This window comes from Artemia franciscana, chromosome 4 (genome assembly GCF_032884065.1).
Source record: "Artemia franciscana chromosome 4, ASM3288406v1, whole genome shotgun sequence".
In the NCBI taxonomy this organism is placed as follows: domain Eukaryota; kingdom Metazoa; phylum Arthropoda; class Branchiopoda; order Anostraca; family Artemiidae; genus Artemia; species Artemia franciscana.
In genome coordinates this window covers 12,253,606-12,268,120 of record NC_088866.1, presented here as the reverse complement: position 1 = coordinate 12,268,120, position 14,515 = coordinate 12,253,606, and the positions used below count along the sequence as shown (strand labels likewise).

Sequence of the window (14,515 nt, the reverse complement as noted above, 5' to 3'; positions counted from 1 at the left end):
AGTCCCAGAGTTTAGACTCTGCGTGACCGCGGGTTCCCTTCCAGAGGTCTATGCACACGTTACACTCTAAATTGCTTACTGTGGAAAGCCTTTTATGTCACCTTTGGGACAAAATTATCCTTTCCAGATTCCATTATGTTTATGACGAGATATGATGATGATTAAATACGTAAACGAAAGCCGACAAATTTTAAGCTATTATAACCAGTTTTTATTGGAAAGAGAAAGTCAAATGTCAAATCCTTGACTACGATGGGTATTTTTTTTATAGCAGCTTATTCAATGAAATGTTTGCACTAGATATAAATCTGACGGATTAGGCATAGATTATACCTTTGGGTTGTAGGCGGAGCTTACACGCTGTGCTCCCACCTCTCTGATAAAGCACTATATTCCGAGCACTATATAAAGTGAAAATGTACAGTGAAATTTTTCAGTTGTAAACTAACTAAATTGGAAGAGTATTCTTCGAACATCAAGTCACAATGATTGGAGATGTCCTTGTTATCGGAAATTTAGTTTTTGGATTTTCTGTTTTATTTCTCATATTCACTTTGAACTGGCTTCTCACAACACACAAAAGATGGAGACAACTGCCACCTGGACCGAATGGATTACCTATCCTTGGATACCTACCATTTATCAAAGGAGATTTTCATGAGAATTTAACTGATCTATCTCATCAGTATGGCAAAATATTTAGTGTTCGACTTGGACAAGAGCTTTTTGTAGTTTTAAGTGACCACAAATTGATTCGCGAAGCATTTAGAAAAGAGGAGTTTTGCGCAAGACCGGAAAATACATTTTCGAAGATATTAGATGGACTCGGTAAGTTACTTATGACTTATATCCTTTTATATATATTCATGTTTTTGCTGAATAGACTGGTCAAATAGCGAAATAGTTTGAAAGGCTTATGCAGAACCGGACATTATATCACAACAACCTAGTTCGTGATACCATGGCTCATATTTAAAAAAGGGAGAGTGGGTAAAGCAAAAGTTTGGGGTTTTTAACTATTTTGATAAGCTATAGAGCAAGGTGAATCTAATCTTCAAGGAATTTGATATAAAGCCCATGACACGTTGTTTTGAGCTTCCGTTACCAATACTTCCTTACTTGTAAGGCTTTAAAGATTCTGACGGGGGGTTTTCAGTGCTTGAGCTGGAGATTATAAACCTGAATCATATTTGGGCTGTAGATTATTATTCAGGATACAAGATTATTTGTGAAGTTTATGTCTGCTTAGTACATAATCTTTCAAATTTTTCCATATTCATCGCTTTCAAGGAGGGACAGAATTAAGGATACTGAAACGCCTACCCGGCGGGGTATGTCAAATTCTAGCTCAATAACTTTCAAATATAGTGAAAAGTTCATAACACACAGTTTTAACATAATTGAAACCAACATTCCGTGATCCCACTAATACCAGGTCCTTAATTCAGAAAAGGGTAAGCATAAATTTGTCTGTATACTAGACCAAAACTGCAAAAGCAGTGTACAATCTGTTTTTACCAATGAACTCAACTAGAACATTTTTAATAGCTATTTTAATACGTTTGCTACTACTATTAAGAACAAGCAAACAAAAGTATGTTAAGCCATAATGCTAATAAGGAAATGAAGCCTTGTACAAAGACTCGGTATATCTTGTAAATTCAGATGTTTTGTTACACTTAACTTAGATATTCTGAAATTTTAATCTTAGCCCGATCAGAGAAAGAATCTAAGCATTGAAAATTCGTTATTTTGACAAATAGCCATAAAAGAACACTCCGGGAAAGCGAAGAGTCGTTTTAAAGACCATATAGTACAATAAGTACTCTGATGTATTTTAGATAAGAAATAGTGGAATAAAAACATACAGGGATCAATTTTTCGGTCTCAGTAATCTTGTATTCAATGAAGTATGTAAAAAGATGCAAAATTCCTTACAGTTAACGCTTTTTAATTGACGAAATAAAAATTGCAGTACGTTTAGGGCTTGGTGTGAAGATAGGAAAAACGGAACGTGAAATAGTAACAAATAAGTATTTCAGGATTCGTAAGAAAAAAGCGCCTATTAACATTATGTATTATAATAAATCAAACCCTTTAAATGATGCACATTTTAAATTCTATACGGATGCTCCCAGAGGGAAGCAAGAGGCTAAAGTGAAAAATACACGTTAGGATTTGTATTACACCCTTTCATTGATAAAGTGTTGGTGATGTCAGTTATGCTCCCATGGAATTGAGTGCAGTGTTCATTTTACTTAAATATGTTTTAACATAGTGTGGATTTCGAATAATTTAGTGATTTGATCAATTGTATAATGTAATGTTGTCAGGGTCGTATTCAGGACTTTTTCGGGGGGGGGGCATATAATCCTTAGAAAAGATACACAAAACTCATCTTGTTAGAATCTCAGGAAAGACAAAAAAAATTCCGTCTCCGTTTGTGTTCTTATGTTTCTTTGTAGAGCTACTTTTATACAGTCTATAAAAGATTAACCCGTAGTTAAAAGCCATCTCAAATCAATGCTAGATACTGCGTAAATCATAGGCTCAACAGTAAATAAGAATTTTAAGAGACTTACTCAATCCAATAAGGCACAACTTTGTGCTGTAAATAATATCTGATTTTATAGATTTATTGAATTTTATACCAGCCCCTGGCCAGGCCACATCAGGTATTTATCCTTCCAAACCATTATAAAAAGTTATACTTTTTGCATTTTTATGCCCCGTCACCCAAAAATGCTGTTTTTAACAAAATTTATTGTCTTTTACGCAAAACCCATACAAAATTATTTTGTTGGCATTTTTAAGCTTTGTTTGTATTCCTTCTTAGCTAGTGTTGCTCAAAATAACTGTCAAGGGGGTATTTGTTCCATTAACTTAGTATTAGAAACTCAAAATACATTAAGGTCGAGTGAAAAAGTCAAGTTTATTGCAGTTGGATCTTGACAATAATTTAATACCAGGGCCATATCCAGGGTGTGGGTTAGGGGATTAAAGCCCCAACCCACCTCCCAAAATGTTTGTACGACTCGTAAAAACGTAACAAAAATGAGTATAAACGAATTTTTCATGCGTTTTTTGAAGTTTGTTTTGTATCCCTCCCCCATAAAAAAATTCCTATTGTAAATACTCCCTCCCCCGAAAAAATCCTGGATACGGCCCTGCTTAATAAAGGTCTTGAAAGTTGGAAAGCTTACTTAATCTAAAGTAAACCAACGTAAATATGTTCCAGGCAGAGGGGGTTTCCCGGTGTAAGTACTTCTGGTCATTTTATCACGTCTCTTTTGACGGCTGGTTGTCTGGTTCAGTTTGAATAAGCCTTTAGGCATTATAAATTGTTTTATCGAGTTTAAATCCAGACAGGTTGGAGCCCCAAGGTCAAGCCCCCCGTTATTTGATTTGTGTGGCAATCTGTCAGGCTGGATAGATGAATCATTAGGTCATTGGTCTTTGGGGGTCTGACTAACGTTACAGTTACTGGTGGTATTATGGGCTAGGTGGAATTCTACTGTATATCCCTTAGGGTTCGCATGCACTGGCTGTTTAACGTATACTAGGTATTTTTTTGGCTTTGAGAAAAAAAGAATATGGTATATTTTTTTTTCGTTTTAGGCATAATAAATGCTGAAGGGAAGCTCTGGAAGGATCAACGAAGATTTTTGCATGATCGCTTAAGATCGTTCGGAATTAAACATGCAGGCAATGGACGTGAAATGATGGAAGACAGAATTATGGTGAGATACCAATTCGAATTTAATGTCAATATTCCGGTATTCTTTAGAATGATAAGAAGTAACTTACCCCAATTATGATTTGAAAACTTTTCGTTTCCTCGCATCCTCGCATCCTCGCATGGGGAGGAGGGAGTCTAAGTCATCTTTCACCGAAATATCGGTTTTTTACGACTTCCTTATAATTTCCAATATTCTTCACGGAAATTTGCCCATGTTTAATAGTGCCAGCTTCCCCATCCCCCCAAATAAATTTATGTGTCCATATCTCTTATGTTAGGTAGATATAGCAATCTCCTACGGAATGCAATATTTAGCTCGTTGATGACGGAACCCAGAATTAAATTTGTACCTTGTAAGACGTGATTTTTGAAACCACTTCCAAGTTAACGCCGTTTTGAATATCCTTTTCTTCAATCTCTGAAAAATTTAAGAAAACACTTCACTGGGTGTTCAAAAGCTCGTATATCAATACAACTGGCCAGAGGAATTATTCATTTAGAAATCTGCCCTCAATTAACTCTTTACTCCTGTTTAGTTACTCTATAAGATAGCCATAAACAGTAACAGACATATTGCCAAAAAAAGCTGTCAAATATATTCTGGACAACGACCCGTGAAAGTGAAAACCGGAATATAACTTTTTTTTGAAACCTCATGCTTAAGGTGTAGGGTTGGTAGGAAAAGGTTGGCAGTCATCCATTCTCCGGTCCATATACCCACTTTTTGTATTTAATTAATTACGAAATCTTATGTTTGAATATTTCAGAAGAGATGTGATTACTTCTTCATTCTTGATATTTTGTCATCCTGCCAGTTCTGATATTCAAAATACTATTAAGTTCTACGAAAATAAAAACGTTTGAAACTCTATTTTTTTTTAAAGTGTGTGATCAAGCTTACCTTAAATAACTGTCAAAATAAGCAAAACTTATCCAGGTCAATAGTCACATTTGGTTAAGGTTTTAACCAATATTTATTTACTCATTATTTGAATATTTTATGCAATGAACCACCTTATTAATCATGATGAATTTTAATTGGCAGATCATACACAATTATAGTTTTGATCCATAATGTCAGGCTTGTAACATAGGTGTCTAAAAAGAAACATCTTCAAACATAATTTTGTTTGATTTGTTCTGCATTTTGTGAAAATAAATAAGTATTTTTTAAAGCAATTCTTTTTAAAGTTTATAAATATCAAATACTTTCAATTTTAACAGCCTAATATTTTCTTTCAGACGGAAGTTGAGGAATTAATTGAAAACCTGGGAAGTCTTAACTCAGCTCCGGTTGATCTGTCTACACATTTATCATGCACAGTGTCCAACGTAATATGTTCTATGTTAATGTCAGTAAGATTTCATCATGACGACTCCAAATTCAAGCGATTTACACATCTTTTGGATGAAGGCTTCCGACTTTTCACTATTATGGCTGCCGCTGCTTTTCTACCATTTCTTCGATTTCTTCCAGGAATGAGCAAGGCCTACACCCAAATCTGCAAGGTAATAATAAAATTGTGAATTAGAACAAATTCTGATTCTCTATAAAACTAAATTCTGATTCTCTAGATCATGGAAAACAATCGGTTTCAAAAATTTGCAAGATATTTGCAGAAAATGAGTAATTGGAAGCAGATAAACACGGAATAAAGTCACTTTTTGATGTTCTGGGAAAGTTGGTTATTATTCCCCTTTCCTCATTCCGAATAGACCTGAAATATGATGTATCTGTTTCGACTAAAACTGTCGCAGCTTTTTGAATTGAAATAGACCATAACAAATTTTCACGCTTCGGTAGTATCATAACCTTTTATTCTACTTAGAAAGAATCATTAAAAAAAAAAGATCCATTTCTTCTGAACAGAAAATGTAATCATCGGGCAAAATTTGGAATAAGGTACAATATATTTATGAATATTTGCACGTGCGTTATTAATTTGAAATTGAGTGAAGATAAGTGGTAAACATAAATCTTGGTTTTGTAACTTGTTTTTAAGGCAAAATTTTAGCGTCATCATTTTTCCGTAAAAAACAGATGATCAATTTTTAAAATGAGACAAAACATAAGTATTTTTCTAGAATTGCTTAAAAATACTATTATTCCAAGTATAATTAATGTATTTCTAGCTTAGTTTCTGTAACAGGATAATGTTTGTCTGAGGTTCATCTGATTCCAGTAATCTTTCTCTCCAACCCAGTGACATTTACTTTATCCAGACTTTCCCAATGAAATAAAATTTCTTTTTTTTAGAATCGTGACGAAATTGGCGAATTTTTCCAACAAATTGTCGATGAACATCGCCATAGTTTCTCCCCAGATAATGTGCGTGATATAGTTGATGCATACCTTTTGGCGATTCATCAGGCAAAAGAAGAAAATCGTCTCGACTCCCTTTTTGAAGGACGAAACCCTGACAAACAAATTCAACAAATTATCGGGGATATGTTCAGTGCTGGATCTGAATCTGTCAAAACGACCTTACTTTGGTCTATAATATTTGCAATAAGAGAACAAGATAAGCAAAAACAAGTTCAAGAGGAGCTCGATAGGGTTGTGGGCCGTTCCAGATTACCTTCTTTGGATGATCTTCCTCACCTGCCGTACACACAAGCATTTATTTTGGAGTGTATGAGGAGGTCAACTGCCGTACCTTTGGGAACTATTCATTCAACAAGCAGGTACGGTTTATTTTTTTATTTCTGAATTCCCAATACATTTTAATATACTATTTTAATATAAAATTTATATTTTATCTGTAAAAAGTAACTTACTTAAATAGCTTAAAAATGCACTAAATAGTCTCTTAAATAAACTCTGCCTAATAAGGTGTCAATTCTTATACTAAAATACTCAACAATAAAAATTCTTTTTTGAGAAAATCTCATAGGTTTCCGGGGTTTTGCGACAAGCCGTGTATTAAGATGAACACTTAATTTTATTCGTACTCAGTTTCTTTAAGACAATTGAAAAATCCCAGTGACGGCACTGCTTGGAAACTCAGCATAATAGTAAAATCAGGTTCATCAGTGAGATATCGTACTGACCAGGTGAGATATTGTAATAATTGCTGTTATCCAATGAACAAATGCCACCGACCAGGATCCGGTGGAAAAATAAAATGAAAAACAAGCTATTATATAAAGCGTTTTAGAGGGATTTTCTTTAAATTGTAATTGGTTTGTGGTGGCGCATGAAACTTACTATAATAGTTAAAATTTTAGAAGCTAGTGTTCCTTTGAAACTAGACTATGCAGCTTTTATGACTTATAGGAAGAAAATATATAAAGTTGAAAATGATTTTTTTACTCCTTTAAAGATTAAAAATACGAAATTAAAATACCATATGTTTTCTAGAATACTTGTCGAATCAAAAGAAAAACTAATCTCATTTCTCGTGAATTACGCTTCTATTCAACAAACTCAATTGACAAGATTTAATTTTCTTTCATAGTGTCAGAAACAAATGATAAAAAATGAAACCAGCCTTCTTCTCCTTTTTTATTCAGAAATTAAATAAACATAAATAAACCAGGTCCTTTAAATTACGACTGTTATTAATTTTTTTTTTACGTAGAAAAAAACAGCATTGCATAAAAATCACGATGGTTAGCCCTAACAGCTTGAAAGTTTCAGCCGTGACAATCTAATTGAAAGTTTTGCTAGCTAATAAGATTGACTAAAAAAAAATTATCGTAAGTTTCAACTGAAAAAGTTAGATATTTTAAAATCAGCTACGCTTCCATTGTCCAAATCAGTTTATATCAGTTAACTGTCAACATTAATTGGATTTCACCTATAATTCTGCAAAATTTTAACCATTTAGAATGTTTAAAGATATGAAGTCTGTAGATTTTTTTTTGTAGAGATGAGTATAAACATTTTAGTTTGGCACCAAAACCCACTTGCCAGGAACACTTTCAATTATCAGCCTGGATTCATTTTCAACTACGTTGAACAAAATGGCTATCTCAAAATTTTGATCACAATTGTTTGGATAAATGATGGATGCGGATGACCGTTTATCCTTGGATCACTTTCAACTGTTTAAAAGTGCACTAGCCCTCTGAATTTCCAATCGAATGATTCATTTTTGAAGTTTCTACAACAACTCCTTTTATACGAAGTGCCCTGATCTAAAAGAAAAAAACAACCAATGTTTGGCTTGTCGTGAAAATCGATCTGACAGCATTGGGAGACCAATTCAGCCATATAATTTATTCACTTTGCAAGCCTCGCGAATAACGTCTTTTGGAATGTATTATCACCTAAGAATGATAAGAAATAAGATCCAAGGCTCGTTTAGAATTGGTGATTAAGTTTTATCGAGAATAATAGCAGGAGAAGAGTCACTCACAAATTGGGTTGGCGCATTACCATGCTAACCACATTATCAGTATATCTGAATATATATATACATATATATAAAAATAAGTTGTCTGTCTGTGGATGTGTGGATGGATGTGTCAGGTGACGTCACCTGAAAAAACTGGATTAGGTGACGTCAAAACTGAAAAAACTAAAAAAAGGCAAAAACTACAAAAAAAACTAAAAACTAATAAAAAAAATAAAAAAGCTAAAAAACTAAAAAAACTATAAAGGTAAAAACCAATAAAAAACTAAAAAAAAAACTGAAAAAACTAAAAAAAGGCAAAAACTACAAAAAAAAACTAAAAACTAATAAAAAAAGTAAAAAAGCTAAAAAACTAAAAAAACTAAAAAAACTAAAAAAAGGTAAAAAACTAAAAAAAATAAAAAATAAAAAAAAAAACTAAAAAAAAGGAAAAAACTGAAAAATAAGCTAAAATAAAGGTAAAAACCAATAAAAAACTAAAAAAAAAAGGAAAAAACTAATAAATGACGACACTCAAAGAGAAAGCGACCAGGACAAAAGGAATGTTCGATTAGCAATCAACAAAGCACCGGGACACAGGGAGTATAAATGACGACCAGGACATAAGTAAAAAAAAAAAACTATCTATATATATAAAAATAAGTTGCCTGTGGATCTGTGGATCGTGGATCAGGTGACGTCACCTGAAAAAACTGGATCAGGTGACGTCAAAACTGAAAAAACTAAAAAAAGGCAAAAGCTACAAAAAAAACTAAAAACTAATAAAAAAAATAAAAAAGCTAAAAAACTAAAAAAACAGCAATCAACAAAGCACCGGGACACAGGGAGTATAAATGACGACCAGGACACAAGTAAAAAAAAAAATTAACAAAACTAAAAAGAAGGTAAAAACTACAAAAAAACTAAAAAGAAAAAACCGGGACACAGGGAATATAAATGACGACCGGGACACAGGGACACAACTACAACGGGGACACCGGGGGAAACAGGGGGATAACCTGACAATCTATTTATATGCAAAGACAATGGGACAGCAAAGAATGTTGTATATTCGCAAGTTTTACGTAGTTAAAACCATATATATATATATATATCTATATTCACAGGTGGGACATAGGGACACAACTACAATGGCGCGTAACTATTATGGCGCGTAACGACTTACGCGCGCGGGGGGGCTTGGGGGGGGGGCGCGAAGCGCCCCCACCAACTAGGTGTTGGGGTGGCGCGAAGCGCCACCCCAACAGCTAGTATACATATATATAGTTCATATATAGTTACATTGTGATGTTAACCATAACTTGTATCCGACTTATCTTTAAGGCGTTAAAAACTATTATAACAGGTCTTGCCGTCATTTAAGGGCATATATAACCTTATGAATTAAAAGTTAGGTCAGTGTTATCGTTCTTAACCTGAAAGATAATCCAAGAAACTCTCTCCAAATTTTTACTAATTGCCCTGTTCAGTATTTGTCTTCCGATCCGTGTTCTAAAACCAGTTTTCTTTCAGGGATTCATATTTAGGAGGATATTTGATTCCTAAAGGAACTCAAGTTGTACCACTTATCCATGCTGTACATATGAGCGAAACCCTTTGGAAAAATCCAAAAGAATTCAGTCCCGATAGATTTATCCAAGATGATACCATACACAAACCAGACTATTTCATCCCATTTGGAGTTGGGCGAAGAATGTGCCTTGGTGATACCTTAGCAAAGGCTGAATTGTTCCTTGTATTTTCGTCCCTTTTGCATGTGTTCACAATAACTGCAACTGAAAACGAACCACTACCAAGTCTTAAAGGACACGTTGGTGCAACAGTGACACCTAATAAGTTCCTAGTAAGTCTTCCTTTCTCTTCCTTTTTTTTCTTCATGGCACCGCAATTCTTTTGTTTAGCATTAAAATAAAATCGTAGGCAGCGCAATGGCACTGACTTAAGTAAAGAGCTATGTGAGCACAATGTATAATTTTTTGTTTAGACCAGGGCATTTCGTATCGAGGGGAGTTGTCGAAGAACTTCGAAAGGGTTATTTGATTGAAAAAGCTACCACAAATCACTAAAAAAAAAAAAAAAAAAACTCAAATCAAGATCGGGACACTATTTGCGCTTTACTGAAAACAAAATACGTTTGAAATATTTTCACCTTTCTTACTTTCATAAATGAAAAATTATCAAAATACTAAGGAAGAAATGTCAGTATATGTCAGTTAAACTGATAATCCAAGTTCTTTTGTTTGTTTGTTTTTTTCAGTGAAGCGCAAATTGTGTTATGGTCTTGAGAAGGCATAGGGGTTATTAGCCCTAATCATGTTAATTTTTGCTCGTTTTGAGTTTGGTTCGGCTATTTATTGTAATTTCTGTTCGTTTTTAGTGTCTTTTATTTTTGTTAGTGATTTGTCGTAGTTTTACGCTTGGAAGATTATTTGACTTAATTTTAGCTCATTCTTGGCTTAATCGAGCTCTTTACTTTTCTTTGTAAAACTTGTCTTGTGAAGAAGTTTTAAAAATTAATTTAAAATATAAAAGGGGAATTCAATGGTGATAAAATGACTCTTAAAATTTCTTCTCAATGCTTTTTTTTCTTATGAAAATACATTTTGACTGATGTATACTGATGTATCAATGACTGATTATGACTGAGCAATGACATAATGACTGATGTATCAATACTATTTGAATGCAGGCTCTAAAGGAATTTTTGAAATAAATAAAGATGAAAATAAAAAAAATGTATTAGAACTTCAGTAGAATTTGACAGATTATACCAAGAATTATTGATGCGATATCATTCTTTGCCGCGACAGATTTTGTGGCCATAAGGTGGCCTAAGAAGGGGTCTGATTGCCTAGTTGCGCGTCACGAATAAAGTGGAAGGGCGTATTTCACATTTTTATGATCTTTATAAGAAAGCCAAAATAAATTTTATTAACTTGTCGGCCCAACAGTTCTTTTTGAATTAGCTGAATAAGGGAGCATTTTCTTTTTTCAAATAACGTTATACGGCTGAACAATTTGGCTTTTTATATCATTGAATAGTGTATTAAAGTTAGCCTGGAAGCCTATTAACTGCGTCTAATAAGCCATTTTTCGTCCCCGTCCATGCCCCGTCTCCTCTCCCTTTACATTCCATGAAATAAATGCACCTCTTCACATTTGGCGAGGGAACCAACTGGAAAATTATTTCTTACTTAACGCATTTTTTGAAAACTTAAACGTTTTTCATTTTGAACAATAAGTTTATTTGCTTTTAAATAAATATTACTACAGATCTACAATGAAAAGTTGTTTATTGTAATTAAAAGTAGAAAAAGACATACGTATATATATATTTAAAGAGAGTATACATATTAATATATATTCTTTACCAGAATTTGGTTAAATTACATTGAGTACAAAAAGAGGAAAATATCTTTTGTGAGGCTTTTCTGTCAAAATTTAATGGTCCTAGTACATATACTACGACAATATCCATTTGATGGATATTTGAGGACCGCATTTACCCTCCACAGCCCAGGTTCGAGGGTTGTAAGTTATGCCCCAGGCATATAAGGTTCTTATGGAATCGATGGTCATCGTATAAGCTTCGGATAGGATGGGGCTGATTTGATAGGAAATTGAAAGATCTTGTGTTCTTTTTAAGAGTAAAAAGTGGAAGGACAATCAGCTTGTAATTTGGCTAATTTGACTACATTACAGGGATTAAAAAAGAAAAAACATTTATCTTTTGTGAGGCTTTTTAAAGTTTAATGGTCCTAGAGAAATACTACGACTATATCCATTTGATGGGTATTTGAGGACTGCATTTGAGGACAGTAAATGTTTAGGCACAGAAATGTTGACAAGGAAAGTAACTAGGTTTTGGTCAAAAGTTTGGAAACGGTCATTCCTCTTTTCCTCTAAATTAAACCCTTGGTATTAATTCATGCAGCCAAAACTTTAAGATGAGAAATTTAATTGTGACCTATTTAAAAAAAAAAAAACTTAATAATAAGACCAAACAATTGAATCTTACCTATTTTAATTTCTCATGAAATTTTCTTGTGAAAAGGATCAAAAAGTTTTGGTCTGGCAAAAGGCTTTCTATTTTCTTATGTGCAAGCATGCCTTTTGACTGCCTGAATTCAAATTAAACCCTCCTTTTATTTACTAAAGTAATTTTTTGCAGATGTGTGCCATTCCTCGTCAAATAGAAACTATTCCAAAGAAAGAAGCCTAGGACAAATCATGAACCAAGTGAGGAGCTGAAGACTTAGAAACAAGCCCGCCGATTTTTATGCTTGCCATAAAAAGCATGGTTGTGAAATAAGCCATTTGTGATCGAATCCCACCGAAGGGAGGCGAAAAAGCTTATATTATATTTTTATATGAATCGTTTGATAGTCCCAGTAGTATATTAAGCCTTGTTTTAGTTATGTTTTTATCTAGTCATGATAATTGCTGTTTTAAATGACCCTTGTAAAAAAAAAAAAAAAAAAAAAAAAAAAAAACACTTATGACAAATGCTTCTTCTAATACCAAAACTGTGTCAGTTACTCGGCCCAAAAGAATTGACTTATTTTTTGTGTTCCTTGTTTTGGGGCTAGATGTGGTGCAAATTCTTAGCTCAGATATTTTAGGAAACATCTGGAAGAATGCATGCTACTATGAAAAAGTCTTACAAAGAATAATTCTTTGAGACAGATGGCAGTGCTTTTGTCATTCTGTGTCTTCTTTATGTTTTGTACCGGTTCGAAGTGTTTAATTTTCAATCCAACCTTGAACTTTAAAGAGCAATAACCAAAACCTGAATTTTACACGCCTCATATTTCGGTTTGGACGGTCATCCTCAATAGAAAAAAAAAACAAAGAAAATAGATTCTTAGTCCGTTTATTAATTTTTATTTTTGCTACAAAATCCCGGATAAAAATCCTTTATCTATCAGACATTCAGAAATTCCATTTTCTTAATTTTAATAAAATAATAAATTAAATTAAATAAACATGGGTCTGGTGTGTGTTAAGCACAAAAAACAGCAAAATCTTTATTGTATATGCTCTTACGCCCTTTAGTGCCTTATTTCTGCTTATATGTCCGGTTAAAGTTTGTGTTTCTGACCTGGATGATGAACCCATATCCTAAATTTGTTTAAAAGTTGTTGTTTTTTTTAACTATGAATAACGGCAACTTACCTACTAAACATTAGTTAACAACCTAAACTTCGTTAAGTGTAATTCAATATCAACTAGTAATTACAAGTAACTAGTTACTCAACTAGTAACTGGTAACAGAAAACTGATGTCAAACCTCTTTTATGTAGGACAGAACAGAGCCTGAATATCAATGGCTGTTAATTATTGAAACTGAATTAATTATTTGCTTATCTATTAATTTCTGGACTTAGTTCCTATAAGAAATCACTAAACATATAGTAAAAGCAGTAAAATTAACTATTTCTAACCTTTAGTCATCCATTGCTTTATTTTCTTTTTCCGTTGAATTAATCGGTTGGATTATAGGAAAGAAACTCGGTGTTTCAAGATAGTATTTATTATTAGTTGATTTCATTGAATGTGTTTGCTTTCCCCACGTTTATTGTTTACATTAAAAGTGTTAGAATACACATTATGGGTTCATGTTGTGACTGTGATTTGCTTAATTTATTTATACTAGCGTCTTGATAAAATATATTACAATGTTATCAAGTAATTGTCCTACTTTTTAATTAATTCATCGAACAGGTTATGGAGTGTTTGAAAGAGGATGTGAATGTTTAAGATTAGACTAGAAAAGACTCTCCCACCAATGCGCATAATAATGACTGAATTGATTGAAATGCTTCATGAGTTTTGCGGAGCAGTTTTGAAAAACACAAGATAATTTTTCTGGGGGGGGGGGGGGGTGTACAAAAACTTTTAAAATATCAACATTTTGTTTATATTCCCTTTTTTATGTTTTTACGAGTCAGACAAACATATGGGGGGGGGGCTCAGAACCTCCCTAGCCGCCCCCCTGGATACGGCCTTGATATATACCGTGTTTAAATAGACAACAATTATTAATAAGTCTATAATTAAGCTAATACAGAGTTAACTATACTCGCAGCATGAAAGGGTACCAAGTATGGTTCACTTGGTTCACTAGGTTTCTAATATGTGGCTCCTTTAATAAAGTTACAGATTTATTTGGTTCGGTTACTCTGAACTATTACGCTGATCCTTTGAATTCTTCTTCATTTGACTTCAGGGGTGAGCCAAACCAGTAGAATTCCGGAAACCAAATCAATCCTGAACACTACAAGAAGAATCAGCGATAAAATAAGCAAATCTAAATGTTTTTATGCAACGCTACTAAGTCCAAATTGCTTATTTGAGCACCTTTTCTAGCTCTGAAAAAAAGTGGAAAATGATTTTGTATTCTGAAAATCATAACATC

At 33.4% G+C, this 14,515-nt stretch overlaps 1 protein-coding gene across 1 annotated transcript; it reads left to right on the top strand.

The window, feature by feature from the left end:
• Positions 1-422: 422 nt before the first annotated feature.
• Positions 423-13,789, top strand: LOC136026007 (cytochrome P450 18a1-like). The gene is made up of 6 exons (XM_065702156.1): positions 423-828; positions 3,619-3,740; positions 4,982-5,248; positions 5,997-6,424; positions 9,610-9,940; positions 12,269-13,789. Exons 1-6 carry the CDS (start codon positions 486-488, stop codon positions 12,317-12,319), a joined length of 1,542 nt encoding a protein of 513 aa, XP_065558228.1. The 5' UTR covers positions 423-485; the 3' UTR covers positions 12,320-13,789.
• The last annotated feature ends 726 nt before the right edge of the window (positions 13,790-14,515 follow it).